Source organism: Oreochromis niloticus, linkage group LG16 (genome assembly GCF_001858045.2).
Source record: "Oreochromis niloticus isolate F11D_XX linkage group LG16, O_niloticus_UMD_NMBU, whole genome shotgun sequence".
Taxonomy (NCBI): domain Eukaryota; kingdom Metazoa; phylum Chordata; class Actinopteri; order Cichliformes; family Cichlidae; genus Oreochromis; species Oreochromis niloticus.
The window spans coordinates 16,021,249-16,041,429 of NC_031987.2; the positions used below are offsets into that span (position 1 = coordinate 16,021,249).

General features: G+C 40.4%; 3 protein-coding genes across 3 annotated transcripts; 2 read left to right on the forward strand and 1 right to left on the reverse strand.

The window, feature by feature from the left end:
- Positions 1-1,648: 1,648 nt before the first annotated feature.
- cfap210 (cilia and flagella associated protein 210) lies at positions 1,649-4,388 on the reverse strand. The gene is made up of 9 exons (XM_025903726.1): positions 4,340-4,388; positions 3,760-3,956; positions 3,458-3,631; positions 3,167-3,372; positions 2,906-3,062; positions 2,695-2,834; positions 2,411-2,585; positions 2,091-2,255; positions 1,649-2,002 (listed from the first exon to the last, which is right to left on the reverse strand). The coding sequence occupies exons 1-9, from the start codon at positions 4,386-4,388 to the stop codon at positions 1,649-1,651; spliced, it is 1,617 nt and encodes a 538-aa protein (XP_025759511.1).
- A 2,943-nt stretch (positions 4,389-7,331) lies between these two features.
- On the forward strand, positions 7,332-13,785 carry phgdh (phosphoglycerate dehydrogenase). Its single transcript, XM_003447386.5, has 12 exons — positions 7,332-7,574; positions 9,383-9,534; positions 9,622-9,687; positions 9,786-9,840; positions 10,029-10,127; positions 10,222-10,354; positions 10,446-10,594; positions 10,692-10,844; positions 11,698-11,836; positions 12,105-12,232; positions 12,327-12,549; positions 13,264-13,785. Exons 1-12 carry the CDS (start codon positions 7,437-7,439, stop codon positions 13,416-13,418), a joined length of 1,590 nt encoding a protein of 529 aa, XP_003447434.1. The 5' UTR covers positions 7,332-7,436; the 3' UTR covers positions 13,419-13,785.
- Positions 13,786-15,703: 1,918 nt separating this feature from the next.
- On the forward strand, positions 15,704-19,722 carry klhl23 (kelch-like family member 23). Its single transcript, XM_005452945.3, has 4 exons — positions 15,704-16,392; positions 16,601-17,830; positions 18,798-18,950; positions 19,030-19,722. The coding sequence occupies exons 2-4, from the start codon at positions 16,606-16,608 to the stop codon at positions 19,338-19,340; spliced, it is 1,689 nt and encodes a 562-aa protein (XP_005453002.1). The 5' UTR covers positions 15,704-16,392; positions 16,601-16,605; the 3' UTR covers positions 19,341-19,722.
- The last annotated feature ends 459 nt before the right edge of the window (positions 19,723-20,181 follow it).

The window sequence follows — 20,181 nt, forward strand, 5'->3', positions numbered from 1 at the left end:
ATTGGATAAGCACCCTTATTCTTAGCACCCAAGGTTAAAGTTGACCTTAAAAAACAAATTCTAGAAACCATATCAAGTACTATATAAAAGGGCATAGAGAGGGCTGTGTAACACACTTTTTGTATTATAATACAATGCCCCACAACGTCACATTGATACATTCATGCAGAGTGAAACTTCAGTATCTTAAAATCTCAAGTTTTATAGTTTATATAGCCAAAGTTTGAAGCAGAATTGGCTGAAATCATATGGGTAAAGATTATAAAATGCACTTTTAGTAAATAGTGCTTAAAGGTCAAAGTTCAAGATCATTCTAATTATGAAAAAGCTTAAGTTTCCATTGGATCATCTTCGAACTTCAGAGCAATATATTAGTTATTGGGGCACATAAGCATGTTCCTTGTTTGAGCTCTTTAAAACATTGTTGTTTAAGAAGAACATTATATGACTTCACAATAACCACAAAAAGATTAATGTACTACACTACATTTCTATATTAACCACGCTGAAGTCAGCATAAAGCAGCAACGTTTTAGTGTAGCCCTTTCCCTTCAGGGCAGTGGTCATGTGGCTCCCACAGTTTGTGTCATGGACCCCTAGTGGGCTATGAAAGTACTGCAAGTAGGGCACAAGAGGTTGAGTTACTACAGTGGTTCCCAAACTTTTTTTGCCAGGCCCCCCTTTTTTACAAGAAAAATGTTCGCGCCCTCCCCGGCCGCACAAACACATCCTCCAAACACACACACCCATATTTTGTTTACAAACTCCATTGCGATTTATTTTACACCTCAAACATTTAGTAAACAATTAAGCAAATACAAGTAAACGGCAATAAATTACAGGTAGTAATAAAATGCACTACTAACTCTTTTACGCTATGTCCACACCTACCACGGGTATTTTTGAAAACTCAGCTGTTTCTATGCGTTTGGGCTTTTCGTCAACACCTAAACGGCGTTGCGATTCACCGAAAACGGAGATTATTTAAAACTCCTTTTTTGCGTTTACGTGTGGACGAGGATTACAGAGTTCCTCACGCAACGTCAAAGGTATGTGCCTCTTTTCACGTCACGCTGTGCGCCACGTTATTGTTTACATGAGATGAATTGCAGAATGGCAGATAGAGACAAAATACTGTTAATCTGACTATCTTCAGGTTTTACACGCTTACATATACACACGCAGTTACTGTCCCTCCATTTAGAAAGGCAGAGGGGTGTAATTATTTTACGTGTAGTTGTTTTTTTTCCTGTGTAATAATATTCAACATTGCTATCAATACATTTTTCAAAAATGTCTCTCTGTGCAAAATGGGTTTAAACACATAAAGTTAAAGTTATATACTTGAATCTTCATTATATGAAGCTGGAGTCCTATGTTATTTTACATTTGATTTCCAAATCTGACAGGGACAAAATGCAGGTGACAGAACTGAAGATAGGGGCTTCCGGGATGTGGATGTGAGACCTAGTGTATCGGCTGGTTCAGGTGTAGGAGGGGTTTGAGAGTTTGTTCATGAAACCTGATAGCAAGCAGGTTAGGTTCACACAGCCTGATTCAGGAACAGTGTTTCCCTCATATCAGAGTTAACAAACTCACACTTACTGAACCTGCTTTCTGGAAGTGCACTCAAACTGGATGTAACCTATCACCATGTGAATCCAAGTCTTCTCTTGGCATCCTGAATATCTACAGCTTCGTGAAGCTTTTTGATGTTCTGGGTGGCCACTGAGACATATTTGGGCATCTGAGCTCCAGTGCGGTCCTGAACAAGGTAACTTGGCCTGACTCCACTAAAAACAGGACTGGACCCACCTCCGATCCCTTCCCTCGCAGCTTTACAAAGTGGAAACACGTTTCGCTGAGCCTCTGCTGCAGCGTTGATGATTTGCTGTGAATACTGCTGGAAGCGGTTTTCCTCTTCAGCGATGAGTTCTGCATTCTTCGCTTCAAACTCATGTTCCTGTTCTCTCAGCTGCTGAAGTCTGGCACTTTTTCCAGCCTGTATTTGCAAGGCAAAGGCAAAAGAGTTTCAGTGAAGAAGGTGCAAAGTTTCTGATCAAAACTTATTACGTTTTGGCCGACATTACCATTTGCACAGCATTGAAGTCTTGCACCTCTCTTTCTTCTTCTCTGATTTTCTTAACCTTTCGTTGCTGCTTCTCAGTAAATATTCTGTCAGCCTCTTTTTTGGCCTGCAGTGCTTCTTGGGCCTTCTTCCTCTCTATTTTGTCCTTCTCCTCCTTCTCTTGTCTCTGGTAAAACAGTTTGCGTTACAGACGTGATGAAATTTTGTGAGCAACAATATGGATTTCTCTACACAGAAAAGACACATTGGAGGATATATATATAGAGGAAACACACTGGATGTTTCATGCTCGGTTTGAGATACCATTAGCTCTCTGTGTACACTGATGGACTTCAACATCTCAGCTTTCTTCTCATCCTCCTCCAGTTGCTGCTGCGCCTGTTTCGCCTCCCTCTCTGCGACAGCCTTTGCGATCTTCTGCTCCTCGCTGACAGCTTGCTCCTGCTGTGTGACCGTCAGTCTGTTTATGATCCTTTCTTTACGTGTCTGGGCCTCTCTATAGAAGAAAATGCATACGAGTATCCATTATATTTAAGAAGATTTAGCACTGGAGATACTTTGATCCAGAGCTATTTATTGATATATACTGTTTTACTCAGTCTTACCTAAGCAGCTCTTTTTCTTTTTCTTTGCGTAACTTCATGATTTTTTGCTTAGTAGAGAGAAACAGTTTCCTTTGCTCCTCTTCAGCCTCCTGTTTCTGAGCATCTGTGGCTCTTATGAGGTCTCTGTTGGTGATATGCTCCTGTAAAATGCATTAAATAAACTTAATGTCCAGTGAAATAAATACTAGATAAGATTCAAATAAGAGCCTACCTGGTGAGCTTGCATGAGGCTTCTTTTCTGATTTGCTTGTCTTTCTGCCTCCATCCTTCGCTCCAGCTGATGCAGCACTTGGAGACGCTGGATTTCGTCTCCATCCTTCTTGCTCTCCAGCTTTTGTCGCTCTCTCAGCAGCTCATTTTCCTTTATTCTGAGGAAAAGTAATCATATAATTGTCATTGTCCTGCGGTTGTGGTGTTTTGGGGATTTTAAATTTTTAACACATACAGCTGGAGCCTGATTGTTAGGTCTTACTGGTTTCTTAGGTCTTGTGCAGCAACCTGTCTCACAAGCTTCCTCTGCAGTGCCTTCTCCTGCTCCTGTTTCAAGGCTTCATCCTCTCTAGTCTGTACCATATGCAGAAATGCTTTGTCCACATCTATACTGGCACTCTTTCTTCTTTGTTTAAGCTCAATCTGAGCATCCCTCTCCTTCAGCACCTCTGTCAGCAGGAGTGCACTCTGTGGAGGAAGTAGTAATCATTTGTTAGGTGAAATTGTGCAGTTTCATACTCAAGTGGCATAATAATGCATAAGCGAGACTAACATGTAGTCCTTTGACTCTGTCGGTTTGACAGTAGAGCTGAGTCTTGGCTTTTTCAATAATCTCCTTCCGCCTCTGCTCCTGGTATTTTGCTTCTTCTAAGTCAGCCAGTCTCATTTGCTCCTCCTCAATTTCCTTTCGAATCTTCTTTTCCTGCAGCCTTTTCAGCCTTTGTCCCTGTGACAAGACATATGGATGCAGTGTGTTTTTGCCTTTGTGTTCCAGCTCTTTTCAACCTAGCAAGTGCACATGACTTTAATAGTATAAATTTAATCTTAGGAAATATCTCTCAACATAGAACTTACATGGAGGGTATCAGGCCAAAGTTTCACCACCTCCTGTGACTGCAGGTGTAGGTTCTCTCGCTGTTTAGCTGCCTCTCTTATTCTCTTCTCTTCTTTATTAACCCCACTCAGTTCATCTTGAATCCTCAGCCATTCAGCCTTACTTAAGACAGTAACATGTCGGAGGTCTGGTGGCTGCATAGCTCTAATGGCTTCATCTGCTGACACATTAATAAAGAAATTACCATTGGAGCATGTGCTACAGCAACCACTTATCACACCAAGGTTCCTACTAGGTCCCTATAAGATATTATACTCATATAGAGAAGAAACCACAACATCCCACTTGTCAATTAACTGACTTTCATAGCTGTACTTGTTGGTTGAAGTGAAGTGAAGCAGGATCTTGGAAAGACTTTAAAATCAAAAGCACTTATAGGCTAATAGCCTCGACAAACAAATAGCTTAAATAAATGAGCATTACATTCGGCTCCATCTAGAGTTTTTGGTTCAAATAATGGCTTAAAACGGCTCTTCTGGTAGCAAAGGTTAACTATATAACTAGACTGAATAAACTTTGAAATGTTTGTTTGGCTCTCACCGTTTTTACTAGCTCCTCTTCGACGGCCGTACAGAACCACCGCTGCCATTCCTATCGGATGGAGTGGTTACTATTATAGAAAATAATGCCAAATACAAAAAACAAAGTAAAGGTTTTATTTTATTTTATTTTATTTTATTTTATTATAGTTGTAAGCTGACGTTCGTCAAACTGTCCGCTCTACGTAGCCTGCGTTTGTTGCGTGGTATCCAGGCAATGACGGAACCAATCAGAATCATCCTCTAAATACTGATAGGCAGAGCCCTCGGAGGAACAGCGGGGCTCAGGAAGTGATTAGCCTGGAGTATGTGAACACAGAGAGAAAGCTCTGTTTTCTCAAATTAGTAGGCAATAAATCCATTGATCTACAATAGTTTTTTATACCGCAGTCAAGTGTATATATACACACTTGTATACACTCTGAATTCATTATGTAATAAACTAGGGAAAATGAATGGCGTGTCACACTTTATTTTGTGCTCTTTCCTGAGTTATACACAATTTCTGCATCGGGATGCATGTTCAGTTATCTCACTGACACCAAGAGGAGAAAAGTGGTTGTCTTAACTTAGAAAGAACAATCTTGTCTATGGTTTAAAACAACATCAAATATGTAACTTAATTTTTTCTAAGCACCACATTTGTACTTTTATTTTTTTCTTACAAACATAGACCAGAACGCTGAGAAGTATAATGTTTGGTTTATTAAAAATAACAAGCAGGTAAAGTTTTTCTCATTGCAGAGTCTTCAGGCTGAGTCCTCCTGTGAGTCACGTGCTGGGAGTTAGTAGAACTGAGCCATGGTGCTTTTACTACTCTGATGTGTCAAAATATGCCCACTGATAAAGTTTGTAGTTATGAAAAAAATGTTAAAAGAGTAACTGAAAGTAACGGATGAATGGTTCATAAAACTTTTGTTTACAGTATACTAATTAAAGATGATGGGAAATCTGATGACAAAGATGGAGTCTCTGATTTGGACAATGATTTTGGTTTGTAATAGGACTCCTGGCAATTTCAGATTAAGTCATTTTGTTGTCTTTACTCTTGTTTAAGATCTTGATCTATGAAATCCATTGTAAAATCTGGTCCTTTAGGCATTTGCAGCTGTGTGACCATGACAGATGTGCTAAATTTACTGAGCCAGCAGTGGAACATGGCCTGTCATGTGCTGCCTAATGAGTCAGGTGATGAACAGTGTCTGTTGAATTAAGACTCGCCTGACCTAACTTACTGTTAAATGGGGACAGTTATGGACCAATTTGATCTTTAGGTGATCACATCTCTCAGATCCTTTACTTTGCTACTTATGTTTAAGCTGTTATAGTTTATACTCAGTTATTTGATAGAGTTTTGAAGGTTATTCTGAACTGTGTTTCATGCAAGGCTATGCTGGTAAACTCTGAGAAACAAAATATGGATCTAGAAATAAGCATAATCAATACCTCATGATTAGAATTTGTTTTCATTTTGTAGCAGAGTTTAACTGAACGTCGGAAATAAGAATAATATTTTTTTTCTTGTACAGCGCACAATTCATATATTATACCTGGTATAACTAAAAACTATGCATCGTTTAGAGTCTCGAAGTAGGGACTGGTGTATGGATAAGCTACACTGAGTAATATCATCTAATAGTTGCTATACTGCCTGTATTACATTTAATAAGCCATTGTTGCTCTATTGAACTTACAATATTTTACCTTGTTATATATATAAAACTATCCCATCATATAAAATAAAACCTAGCAATCAGTTAAAGAAAATCTAAAGTTGACAAATAAAAGTATGTACAAAATAAAACACCCTATCCAAATGAAATCCAAGTAAATAGACATTTTTAAATGAGGATTTTATTTATCGAGGGAAAAAGGTTTACAAGCCTGGCCCTATAGGAAAAGGCATAATGAATTAACTGTGATAAACCATTGATTTTGGAAAGTTAAGCTTCATTAGCTAATACTAAGCCATATTGCTGCCAGACTTGTTGAATCCAGAAATCACTTAAATAGAACCTGTCTGACAATGTGAAGAAGGCTAAAAGCTCTCAAAATCTAAAGAAACAACAAAGCGCTTTACACTACATTCAGTCATCCACCCATTCACACACATATTCACACACTGGTGATGGTAAGCTACATTGTAGCCACAGCTGCCCTGGGGCGCACTGACACTGGCGCCACCGGGCCCTCTGACCACCATAAACCTAATGCAGCATTTCATTTAAAAACAAAACATCACGTCAGCATGGTGGTGGTAGTGTGATAGCCTGTGGCGGCTTTGCTGTATTTAATAGAACCACGAATTCTGCTGCGAATTTTGCCACATGGTTATATCCAGCAGGACAGTGATATAAAGCACACCAGCAAGTCCACCACTGAATGTCCCCCCAAAAATAAAAGGAAGGTTTTGAAATGGCAAAATCAAAATCCGGACTCAAATCTGTGATTGAGATGCTTTGACTTGACCTTAAACTGGCTATTCACACCAAACGTCTCCCACCGTGGCTCAGTTAAAGCATTTCTGCAAAGAAGAGTGGGCCAGAATTCCTCCATGTGAAATGTGAAGGACTCATTGCCAGTTATCACAAAAGCTTTATTGCAGTTCTTGCTGCCAGGAGTGGCACAAGTAGATATCAGCTTTAGGAATAGCTTTTTTCACTTAATAATTTGAATTATGGTTTCAAAAATGCTTTCTGTATTTACATGTATATGTGACAAATATGCAAAATAATAAATAACGCTGATCCAGTTTAACAGGAGGCTGTTGCTAACCTTGAACCAGCACTACGTGTATTCTTTCTAACGAAAAGCCAGTATTAGCCTCAGTTAGAGTACTTCTGCACTTTTATTTTGAATGCAGGCCATTTCCAGGATTTCCAGTATGCATTGTTCGGATTTGACTTGAGAGGTGCAGGAGAGGCGGATCCACGTAGAAAGGGGGCGTCTTAAATCCGAGACAACCATTCAAAACCGGCAGAAGGAAAAAAAAAAAAAAAAAAAAAGCACTCCCCGATCCATCCATCCATCTCTTCTCCCAGATCACTCAGCACCCACCGGTGGTCCACCAGCGAGCGACCCGCAGAGAAAATACCAAGATGGCCCCGATCTCCATCAAAACCGTGCTGATCAGTGAAAGTGTAGACCCTCGCTGCAAGGCGATTCTGGAGGAAAATGGCATCCGAGTCACGGAGAAGCAGAACATGACTAAGGATGAATTAATCGCGAAGATAAAGGTAGTAATGGCACTCTGCGTTATATTGCGTAATTTCTTCACATGCACCCGCTGTCGGGGTTTTTTTTTCTTCCTACAAAGCAGGTTTCTATAAAGTTTAGTCTAAAGGCGCTTTCGCTCTAATCGGTGCGCATATGACGTTGCACGCCTAAAAAAGTTTTTGCGGACTAGCAGCTGGCATTTTTTATTCCGTAACACAATTCAACCTGACACGTGTAATTAAATGATCCCGACAGCCAGTTAAAAACTGATTTATTCGGTTAGTACCGCCCATTGTGAAGCTGATGCAACTCATTCGTGGTGTTGTGACTATTGCCCACAGTCCGACCTCCTATCTGCTGCAAGTGCATCGGGCGGCCATTGATTCCACTTCTACCCCCAACCCAAACTATTCCATTAATCCCACATTTTCTCCACAGAGCCAATGTGTGTATGTCTGAGAATATTTGAACAAATTCGATTTGTCAGATTAGAAATGATGAGCTGTTGGAGCTGAATGGACTGTACAGGGCTGGCTCTAAAACTTCTGGTGCCCTAAATGACATAAGGCCCCTGCAGGGGTGTCTTAACATTATTGTACACCCTGGGGCCGTGGGCCTTTTGGAGCCCCCTACAGTCCAAAATGTATTTATTTTTAAAAATTTATTTTAGCCTATTCTCAATAAACATTTCAATGTTGAATGACCATTGGATGGCTGTATTTTCTCAGCATCTAGTCTTAAATTGGAAAAAAAAAAAAAAGCTCTGAAATGAAAATGGGCTGGCTGTATTGCTTAAATAATGCCTGTACATCCTTGTTGGGCTTTCTAGCAAGAAAAAGCTTATGTTCAAGAATTGTTTAATTATTTATTATACTTTTGTCCTCTAGAATAAAATAAGTAAAGAATATACACCACAAGGGCAACTCAAAGTGTTCATCTCTCACACTGAGCTAACTGATCTAATAACTGGGTGCAGTACAGGCTAATAAATCACCATGCAACAAATGGGATAGAATTTACATGAAGATCAACATAAGTGGCTTAAAAGTGTTCTTTCTAGTTAATAAGAATGACATCTGGTAATAGTAGTGTGTGTACACGAACCAGATGTTGTTTGGCACTCTGCTGACAACTATTTAGCAACGTTATCAGTTATCAGTCAGATGTCATTTTGCAGCCTGATCAGTTTTGACTGTTGCAGTTTCAACCATTTTTTTTTTTTTATTTCTTTAAGATCTTTGTTTTTTGTTTTGTTTTTTTGTTTTTAGCTTTTTAGTCTGTATTTAGAGAGGAAAGTGGAAAGAAGATAGGGAAATTGGGGAGCAGGGGAAAGACACACAGTGAATGGTCTTGGGGCAGATTCAAACCCAGAACTCGGCACCTGAAACAACACAACACAGCCTTCTCCAAGCTTTGACCAACAAAGTCTGTGTCATGTCATGACATGTCATGGCACATGACATGACACAGACAGAGAGATAAAATCACATTTTATTGCATGGTTAACAGGTGTCCCCCTGACAATGGGAAACTATAGAAGTCCATGTTACATTGTAACAGGGGGAAAAAAACACTATAACCTGTCTTGTAACACTTCTGGTTGGACAGAGGTAAATCATTTGGCATAAAACAGGCCAAAGATCAGTGTTAGAAATGAGGAATTAATGAGAATTATTTAGTAAGTATATCATATCCTGGCATAGGATTTTTGACTGGTTCACAGTTTTTATGCTGCTCAAAATAACTGACACTCATTGACTCTGTGTGAACTATTGGGTGGATTTAAAACAGAAAATTAACATCAGCTCTGCTTTTCTCTGAATCTCAGGACTATGATGGCCTCGTGGTTAGATCTGCAACCAAGGTAACAGCTGATGTTATCAGTGCTGCTAATAATCTCAAAATTATTGGAAGAGCTGGGACCGGTGTGGACAACGTAGATGTTCCTGCCGCCACCAAAAAGGGCATTATTGTCATGAAGTAAGTCTCCACTTTAAATGCAGATTTGGTTCACTGTGCAGTTCCAGTATACCATTAACTTTACTTTATAACTGTGTTTTTCTGCAGCACGCCGAGTGGCAACACGATCAGTGCTGCTGAGCTGACATGTGCTCTGCTCATGAGCCTCTCAAGGCAAGACGAGTCATGTCATTTCTGAACAATTGCCGAGAAGCTCTGTGGTTCTAATTGAAGTGCAGTAATATTCCATTATTACGTTGATCTGTTTTCAGAAATGTGCCACAAGCAGCGATGTCAATGAAGCAAGGGAAATGGGATCGCAAGAAGGTAAAAGCATTTTCGCTTGCTCTCCAGTGTGCTGTTTGAACGGCTGTTTGCACTGGGAGCATCAAGCCATTACTGTTGCATGGTTGGCTCCATTGTCCACTCAGTTGTGAATAATCAGATGGGACACTTGGATCTGTGTACTTTCAGAGTTTTGGAGGTGGGTCATTGTTTTGCTTCCGATTTTTCAGTTCATGGGTGCAGAGCTGTACGGCAAAGTGCTCGGAATAGTCGGACTTGGAAGAATAGGAAAGGAGGTCGCCTCGAGGATGCAGTCATTTGGCATGAAGGTCAGCACACAATTGCACAATATCTGCTCACAGTTACTGTGATATTTAAAATAAACAGGCATAAAAAGATGACAGGTTGTTTTCTCCTTAACAGACTATTGGCTATGATCCAATCACTCCTCCAGAGGTGTCAGCCACCTGGGGGGTGGAACAGATGTCTCTGGAGCAGCTCTGGCCCCAGTGTGATTACATCACTGTCCACACTCCCCTGTTGCCCTCTACTGTTGGTGAGCTAAACACCAATCATATGTCGGTCGATTATAACGGTGGTGCAAAGTCCATCAGCAAGATGTGGAATTTCTTTTTGATGTGCCCAAGGTCTCCTTAACGATGAAAGCTTTGCCAAGTGCAAGAAAGGCGTGAAGGTCGTGAACTGTGCAAGAGGGGGCATCATCGATGAGGAGGCTCTGCTCAGAGCCTTGGAGTCTGGACAGTGTGGAGGAGCAGGCCTTGACGTCTTTGTGGAGGTTTTTCTTTTTGTCAAATTGCTTGATTGATTTTTTTTATTAATTAAAGAGAGGTTGTTGCTTAAATTTCACATTGTCTTTATGTTTTTGGCTACAGGAGCCACCTAAGAACCACTCACTGGTGGAGCATCCCAACGTCATCAGCTGCCCTCACCTAGGAGCCAGTACGAAGGAGGCTCAGGCTCGCTGTGGGGAGGACATTGCCCTGCAGATCGTGGACATGGTGAAGGGAAAGAACCTGGTTGGAGCAGTAAGTCCTACATGCTCTTCTTAATACTGTTTTTAAAAAATAACTCCTCAGACCAGAGTTATAAATTTGCTAAAGGGCTACTGAAGTGATTGTTTGGCGGATTTGTGTAAAATGAATCGCTTTGGAAGCCTAAATATTCTCAAGCTTCCAAAGCATCACTATCAACAAATCAGACTTCATACCCACAGTTATCTGTACAGGAAGTAGTGGACTGTTTTACAGACTGTCGTGCAGCAGGTGAGAAGAAAACAGGAACCTAATGGATATCACAGCAGTGGTTATTAGCTTTCTTTGTTAAGCCAGGCTTTCTGCTTCGGGTTCTGTCCACACTTGCCATAGAGTGGGAATTTGATGCATCATTTCACTTTTCATCTGCACAAAATGGACAGAATAAGTCAAGTATTATCAGATAAGCAGATGATTATAAAGCTGTGAAGAATATAAAAAATAAAAATGCACCACTGTTTCTGAAAATAAGACAAGTGAGCAATGCTCGCAGAAAACCGTCAGTCTCAGGAATTTGTAAGTTAAATTTTTCTTTATTTCTTTTACTCCATGTGCCCTCAGTGCTGCAGTTTATTTTGAATATGACAGCTGCACGTTGGACATTGGAGCTTTAAAACTGATATATTTTATTGTTTGTTTTGTACAAAAAGCATAAAGCAAACAGTGGTGATACATACAAAGAAACGACTGAGCAGGAAACAGTATCAGCTGATAATCCAGTTTGATCACATTTGGAGGGTATTGGTAAAAAAAAAAAAAAACCCTAAAATAAGTAATAACCTTTTTTAAAAAAAAAGAAAAAAAAAAAAGATTTTGTAACAGATTTTAAACTGTTCTCCTTGTGCAGGTAAATGCTCAGGTCTTGGCTAGCACGTTCTCCCAGGAGTCGCAGCAACTGATTAAACTCGGAGAAGCCGTTGGATCTGTTCTTCAGTCTTTCAGCGCGTCTAAGAAACCATTCAGTCATGTTCAAATCACTACTCAAGGTAACATTTCTGGTTTAACCAGTTTCCTGTAACCAAGCGACCTCAAGGAGAGTTCATCTCATAGGAAGGAAAAATACTAGGAAGCAGTTTTTCCTCCCTCTGCTGGTGTCACGGTGAAATTGTCAAATCAGTCGTGTGGGTTTATAAGCTATTATAGGAAAATCATTTCTGTGTAGTTTCTTTTGTCTTTTTTTTTTTCTAAAACAGTTTTACTTTAAAATATTTTGCCTGTAATTAAAAGCTTTTTGCACTCTGCTCTACAAACCAGGGGATTGCATGAAGTCCTCCACTGGTTACATGACTTCAGCTGTGCTGGTGGGTTTACTCAATCATGAATCAGGATGTTGCCCGAACCTCATCAACGCGCTGAGCTTAGCTAAGGAAACTGGAATCACGGTACACCTTCAATTTATTCAGGCAAATAGAACATGAGAAAAACAAGTGGAATATATGTCAAATAAATCTTTTTCATTTATCTCAACTTCTTCAGGTTAACCAGGCCCACTGTGCATCTGCCGGGGCCGCTGAAGGCGTGTGTAAGGTGGAGATTGCGGCCACTGGCTGCAGCTATAAAGCCAGCGGTTCAGTTCAAGGTGGAGTGCCTGTCCTCCTGGAGCTGTGCAACAGCGTGTTCAGACAGCCCATCTCTCTCACTGGAAATCTGCTCTTCTTTAAGGCCCCTGCGAATCCTCAACTCCTGTCCTCACTGGCTGGTAAGAAAATGTAGACGTCAAAACTATAATCTGTGATTATAAAAGATTTCACTGTACACAAATGGCCTCCACAGTCATCACATCTCATTGCAGTAGAGCAGCTTTGGGACATGGTGGACGCATAGATGTGCTGCCAACAAATCTGTAGCGACTGTGCAATTCTATCATATCAATATGGGTTTGTTTCAGCACTTGTTTGAATCCATGCAACAAAGTATTAAGAGAGAGAAAAAGCAGGTCCAAACCAGTAGTGCAATAGAGTCGCCACCTGCTGGACATTAGAAAGAATGCACAAACAGTCCCTCATTGTATATTCAAATGTATATTCAACATTCACAATCAGTAACTGAGTTTCTTTTCAGTCTTTTACAAATTAATTTAATTTAACTTCCTTTAGTTCCATCAGTTTTGGAGGCTAAGGCAGTAACCTTCAACACAATGTAAAGAGTTAGAATTGTTTCTCACTTCAGAACAATTAAATGGAAAGTTTAGGTTGGTGGTAGATAGTTTGCATGTCTGTTAAACTGTCTCTCTGAAAACAAAGCATGCATTCTTGTTGTTTTTCCTCAACTGCTTCTTTGCGCACATTTGTTTTTGAGTTTGAATTTAGATGAAAGCTGGCCCTGAGTTATGAGAACTAAATTGTAACCTTCACCAATGTTTCTTTTCTTTCCATTCACACCTATTTTCTCTCTTCAATTGTTCTTTGTTTAGGAGTGTTGGCCACAGAGGGAGTGGAGATTGAGTCTTTCAGTGCTCCTGCAGACCGCTCTGGGGATCTGTGGTATTGTGTGGGGGTGTCCTCTCTCTTGAGAGATCTCAGTGCCTTGAACTCCGTGGTGAAGGATGCAGCGCAGCTCGGCTTTTAAATGACAGCGCAAAGCACTTACAGAGGCACTGAATAGCATTCAGGATGTGAGATCTGTAACATTTTCAGGAGCGTCTAATATAAATGATCCGGTCTTTGTGTTTACAGCTAACAACTCGTTCAGAAGTTGCAGTTTAAAACCTGCATTTTATAACATTCCAGTGTTTAGATGTTTTTATTAACTTGTAGAAGTAGAAATTAAATAAAAATGTTCGTTGTACGCTGCTCAGTTTGTTGTTTGATCCTTTTAAAGAAGACTTTCTAATTTGAACGCATTATATTTTTATATTTTAAAAATACTTCACTACACAGCTCGAGTTCAGTACGACGGCCCTTCAATAATTCCTCTATTAAAATGTTAAATGTGTGATTTGTGTCAGTTCTATGGGTTTTTTTGCCCCACTGTTATTAATATTTGGTAAGATAGCACAACACATCCCAGAGCTAGTGGAAGAAAGCTGCTTTGTAGGTTGTATAAGCAAGCAACAACACAACTTTTTTCACATGTAAATCTGTTTCTGTGGCATCATGGAAATCTCACTCACTTTAGATCATCTCATCTCACTACTTTCCACTTCTCAATAAGAATGCATTTCAGCTCAGTGTCTGAAAACAGAGCAGCCAGAAACAGGCATTCACTTATATTTTCTGTAGACCTTCAGAAAATATAAGTCCTACCACATGCAGTGCATATGCTCAGTTCTCTGAATCCTTAAGCAAAGACATATTTTACTCCATCCTCCTAGAAAACAACAGTGGGTGCCACAGTAGTGTATTTTTCAACAATAAATAAATAGATTAAATAACGGAATCTGTGGAATCATTGCATGAAAAACTTAATTCAATCTGTGTCCGCTGCCTAATCAGTCATGCAGTTAGTCCAGCCTACACAGTCTGTTTCATCCACAGCAAAGCGCTATGGCTTGTGGTAAATGTCAGATACAACAGGCATTCTTCTGCATCCATATATTGGATGATGGATTTGAAACAAGCATTTCACATTTGGATTGTTCACTCTTTAACGACCTGTTGTCGCTGATTTTCAATACAGTTTTTGTGTAATTTTGCATACCTCAGCCTTTTCTTCCTCATTTCCCTTCCTTAAGAACGACTTCTTGACAGCCACCTTGAGGCAATTTCTAATGTCACCAGTAGATGGATAAACTTTGCTGTTTTTTTCCCATTCTTTCTTAAGAACATGACTTTTAGATGCTGTTCATCTGCTGAACACAGGGTTTGTTTTTTTTAGGCCTGTAACCTTTTGTTTGTCCTTTGCATGTCCAGTTTCTTAATTTTTTATTAAGGTCACAGTGAATGGCATGCTGAGATATGCCATGTTTTTTTTTTTTTTAATTTTGTATAATACCTCTTTAGAAATCATGCTGTTGTTGCAATGCCTGTCAAACTGTGATGGAATTTTTCATAGATTCAACTAAAGGAACAAATTAGGTGTTTGTACGATAAAGTGGCTAAAGATACAATTTATAATTGGCTCTTTGCTAAGTTGTCTGTTATGTGTAGACACAACACTGGTTCATCCCTTGATTAAGGTGGCTTTTTATGCTTGAATGATTCATATATCAATGTTAAAGTGCTTAACAAAACAAAATAAAATAAATCCCTATGAAAATGGTGAGTTACAAGAGCTGGACTGATATGTGAAAAAGCAGCCAATGTGCAAAGGACCTTCAGGAAGCCCAGAGAGCTATCCCCTAAGACCACTTGAAACAAAATTACAAGTCTGGCTCATTGGAAGCAAACTATAAAGAAGTTAGCTCAAGTTTTTTTGCACTTTAATATAAAATTAAACAATTTCACCCGTTCACACAGACTTACTACTGTGTTACATAAAGCCGGTTATGATGTTGTAACAAAAGACAAAGTTCGATTCATTTTCAAAGTTTGATTAGATATTTTACCTCAGTTGGCTTTTTTTTATCAGCATCATTTGTTTGATTTATAAGTTAAACGTTTAGAAAATACTGAGTGGGACCGTCGCACTGCTCATTTTAACAACAGTTAAACGATAGAATAAATTCATGAATAAAATCAAGCATTGGACTAAAACGAAAAGAAACAGCATGTCTCAGGGAAGGTAGCTTTTTTATGAAGATTTATGCAAAACAGTTGCCAGTCAAATCTCTCTCACTTGGCCATTAAGTTATGCATTGAGTCCAGTCTGCACCGCTTTCCCCTTTAATTCAGCATTAAGCGTTAAACTCTCAGGTAACAGCATACACAGCCCTCCATTCTGTTGCTTTGTAAACCCAGGCGGCTTATTGTGCGGCACAAAAAAACAATCTCTCTTAAAAAAAAAAAAGTTTTTACAAAGGCTCTGTTATTACATTAGTTCTTATGCAGTAATATTGTTTCATTATATATGATTTGCTGAGATTAACACATATTCCGTCTCCGTCTCTGCAGCCCTGTGCTGTTAATCCTCGTTAGGATTAGCTAAAGCCTTTACCGCACTGGAATTGGGTTCAGAATACCATGGCAACGCCAAGAATGATGAACACATGAATGGACCAGTGCAATGACTTCTTCGTCGTCGTCGTCTTCCCGTTCTTCTTCTTGTGCCCTAGTAAAAAGCGACGCTCATTTGTATACTATTTGTATTCTGTTTGCGCCTGCTGGGTGCACAGAAAATGTGCCGTCCGTGAGCGCGTCACGAGACTGTGGATGGATGGAGGTTATATTTAGACTCTGAGAGAAAACGGTGGGGTTGGGTGATTCCTCTGAAGGAGTTTTGTCAAGGACCCGCTGTTTGAGACTACAGAGCAGAGGAGAGGAGAAGAGAGGAGGAGGAGGGGGTTATGGACGCTGCGCACAAATACCAAAATAGGATCGAGCTGCCTGCCTGCGACTGTCCTGCGTGAGCTAAATTGAGGCTCATGTGTGGTGAAGACGGGAGAGCTTGAGGACAGTGGAAGGAGAGAGAGAGAAAAAAAGCTCGAGTCATTCATGGAAATAGGGTGAGTGGTAATCAAGCAGTTTGCCTGCTTGGATACATGGATTAAAGCGTAAATGCGGAGACTCTTCTATGACCAGTCACACTGCAATTAATTATAAATGGGAATGTGACGCCTCGGTATTGCTTTGATGTTTGCCAACCCACTATGTGTGTGTGTGTGTGTGTTTGCCTTACATTAGACACATACTTTCTCCATCTCTCTTCTCTAGATATCATGTCACATAAACAAGCCGAAATCTACACATATGACTTCTGTGATGGTGACCATCCGGCAGAGCTCCTGGATGCGCTCAGGCACTTCTACATTAGCGGGCTGTTTACCGATGTCGCTCTGCAGTGTGGCGAGTCCGGACAGGTGTTTCACTGCCACAAGGCGCTGCTGTCAGCCCGCAGCTCCTATTTCAAAGTCATGTTCACAGCTGACATGAAGGAGAGATCAAACAGCGTCATCAAACTGAGCGGCATAGACTACGGGGTGCTGGGTGCTCTGGTGGACTATGTGTACACTGCTCAGGTGTGCATCACTGAGAGCAACGTGCAGAGCCTGCTAGAGGCTGCAGATCTGCTGCAGTTCGTTTCTGTGAAGCAAGCATGTGAGGAGTTTCTCATTCGCCTCCTGGATGTGGACAACTGCCTGGGCATGCACGCTTTCGCTGAGCTGCACCTGTGCCCTGGGCTGGAAAGGGAGGCACGCAGAGTGATGCTGAGCAGGTTCCCGGAGCTCATTCAGCAAGAGGAGTTTCTAGATCTGCACCCTGAGAAGATGAGAGAAGTCTTGGCTGTACAGAGCCTCACTGTGCAGAAAGATGAAGTGTTGATAGATGCTGTCGCCACATGGGCAAACCATGACTTAGATAATCGCCTACACCACGTTTCAATTATGCTACACTCCATCCATCTGGATCTGGATGAGATTTACTTTAAGACCACGTTAGACGTGTATAGACAATACTTAAAGAAGAATGATGGGAAATTGAAATCTATAATCATCCAGGCTTTAAGGTCAAATGGAAAAGAGATACCTGTGGCTAGAAAAATGTCTGCCAACATGTATATCATTGGAGGGTACTATTGGCACCCTCTTTGTGAAGTCCACATCTGGGATCCTGTCAGCAACACATGGGTGCAAGGAAAGGACATGCCCAACCATGCAAGAGAGAGCTACAGCGTCAGTTTACTTGGTGCAAATATCTATGTGACAGGTGGCTACAAGACAAACACTGTTGAGGCCCTGGACACTGTTTCAATTTATAACTGTGACTGTGATGAATGGACCGAGGCCTGCCCCATGATTACAGCCAGGTACTACCATTGCTCTGTGGCGTTGCACGGCTGCATCTATGCCATCGGAGGCTACCGGGGAGGAGCTCCCGAACGAGACACCGAATTTTATGATCCTTTAAAAAAGAAATGGTTCCCTGTGGCCAAAATGATCCAAGGTATGCTGAAATATTAGGATTGTTTTATCTCCAGGGCTGAAATGATGAGCAGGATATGAATAAATGAAGGCAGAGAAAGCAGTTTCACCACAAGGTCCATTTAGTGGAGTTTTATGAGTTCTTTATGGGCTTCTTACTCATATAGGATGAAAAGCTGTGGTTTAAAACACATGGTCATAATACCATCTGCTGATGAAGATCATGTGACTGAAAGCTCCTGAGCAGCTCATAGATGGGACTTGTTGTTTCTACGTTCAAGAATGAGCATTAGAATCAAATGTCATTATATTTTTTTTAAACTGTATCATTAACAATCATTTGTGTGACTCTTACCATTTACGGTAGCAGCTATTTATTATATGTTCTGCACAGAACAACAAGCCGACAGAGTTCACATTAAGAATTGTATCCACCACCCAAAGGGAGTGAGCAGGCAGCTAACATTACAGCTCAGCAGAAGGAGACATCATTAATGTTTAGATAGTGTCACACTGTTGAAAACTCATGCTTTTCAGCATGGTTAGATGAACTGTGGGGGTATAGCTTAGCAAATAATAGAGAAGTTCATAACTGAAACTGCTTGAAACAAGGTTTGCAGATTTTTGAATGACTAGGCCACAGTTTCTGCGAAAGCTGCTGAGTTTTTCCAAACAGTGCTTTGATAACCAGATGTCAAGTGCCATTTATTTCCATTTTATTAAAGAAAAACCAGAATCTGATAGAGCTGATATCTGCTAATCTGAACAACTCACATCAAAATGATCCAGATGGATAAATGGCACTACAGGCCAGAGGAAAAACATATAATTTTGATTTTGCGTGAACTGTCCCTTTGAACTGTGCATATATATATATGTAACTTTGTATGAATGAAGTGATAAAACGAATACTTAAGGTATCATCGTTTTTACGTGATAGACAGTTTGGACTGTTCAAGTGATGCTTATGATCTCTGCTTTCTTTGAAGGTGTAGGAAATGCTACTGCGTGTGTAATGGGAGATAAAATCTATGTAACCGGAGGTCATTATGGCTACAGAGGAAGCTGCACCTATGAAAAAACACAGGTGTACAGACCAGATGTCAACGAGTGGAGCATCATTACAATAAGTCCCCATCCAGGTATGCGTGCTAAAGAAGACCAAACAGAAGCATGAGTATATTAAATGCTGTTTTCTAAGGTGAACTCCTCTCATTTCAGAGTACGGGCTGTGTTCTGTGTCTCTCAACAACAAGCTGTATGTGGTGGGTGGACAGACGACGATTGCCGACTGCTACGACACAGAGAGAGACGAGTGGAGACCGATATCGGTGATGAAGGAGAGGAGGATGGAGTGTGGGGCCGTGGTAATAAATGGTTGTATTTACGTAACAGGTGGATACTCGTACTCCAAAGGGACTTACCTTCAAAGCATTGAGAAATATAACCCTGAGCTGGACTCGTGGGAGATAGTGGGGACTCTCCCCAGCCCGACCAGGTCACATGGCTGTGTTTGTGTTTATGGTGTTTAGTGACACAAATTTTTGTTTACTGATTATTTTGTGCCAAATGGATCTAACAGTGACTTCACTGAAGAGAGCTAATATTCCACACTTCATATTTATCTCACAGCATGTCAGCCTGCACCAGATCCTTTAGGAAGCTATTTGCCAAACTGTGAATATAGTGATGAATACCAGCTTTTCATACAAAACTCAGGGGCCTCATGTTGAGCGTTTTTTGTTTGTTTGATTGTTTGTTTAAAATAGACTGAAAAGAAATGCAAAAAAAGAGAAGATGACATTTTATAATCTAATAAGTATTATTTAAAAATCACACTACAAATAGACTTTTATTAGTAGAAGTGTACCAGGTTGTACCTTGATTGAACAAAGTACTAAAATGCTAATGGAGTTCTGTTTGAGTTCAGTGAATTTTATGGACTTAAGAAATTTATTTGGCACTTCATTCGTTATATCTGTTAAACTGTTTGTTAACACAAATATTTAATCAACCGGTCACATAGCAGCAACCCATTGCATTTAAGCACGTAAACATGTTCAAGATGATCCTGTGAAGTTCAAACTGAATGGGGATGAAAGGTGATTTAAGTGACTTTGAATGTGGCATGGTTGTTGGCATTTCACAACCTGCTAATCTACTGAGTTTTTCCCAGATAGCTATCTCTAAGGTTTACAGAGAGAAGATGTCCAGTGAGTGGCAGATCGCGAGCTGATCCAAGACAGAATGACCAGACTGCTTTGAGCTGATAGGAAGGCAACAGTAACTCAAATAACCACTTGAAGCAGATGGGCTGATTTGGCAGCAGAAGACCAGACTGGGTGCCACCCCTGTCAGCTAAGAACAGAAAAC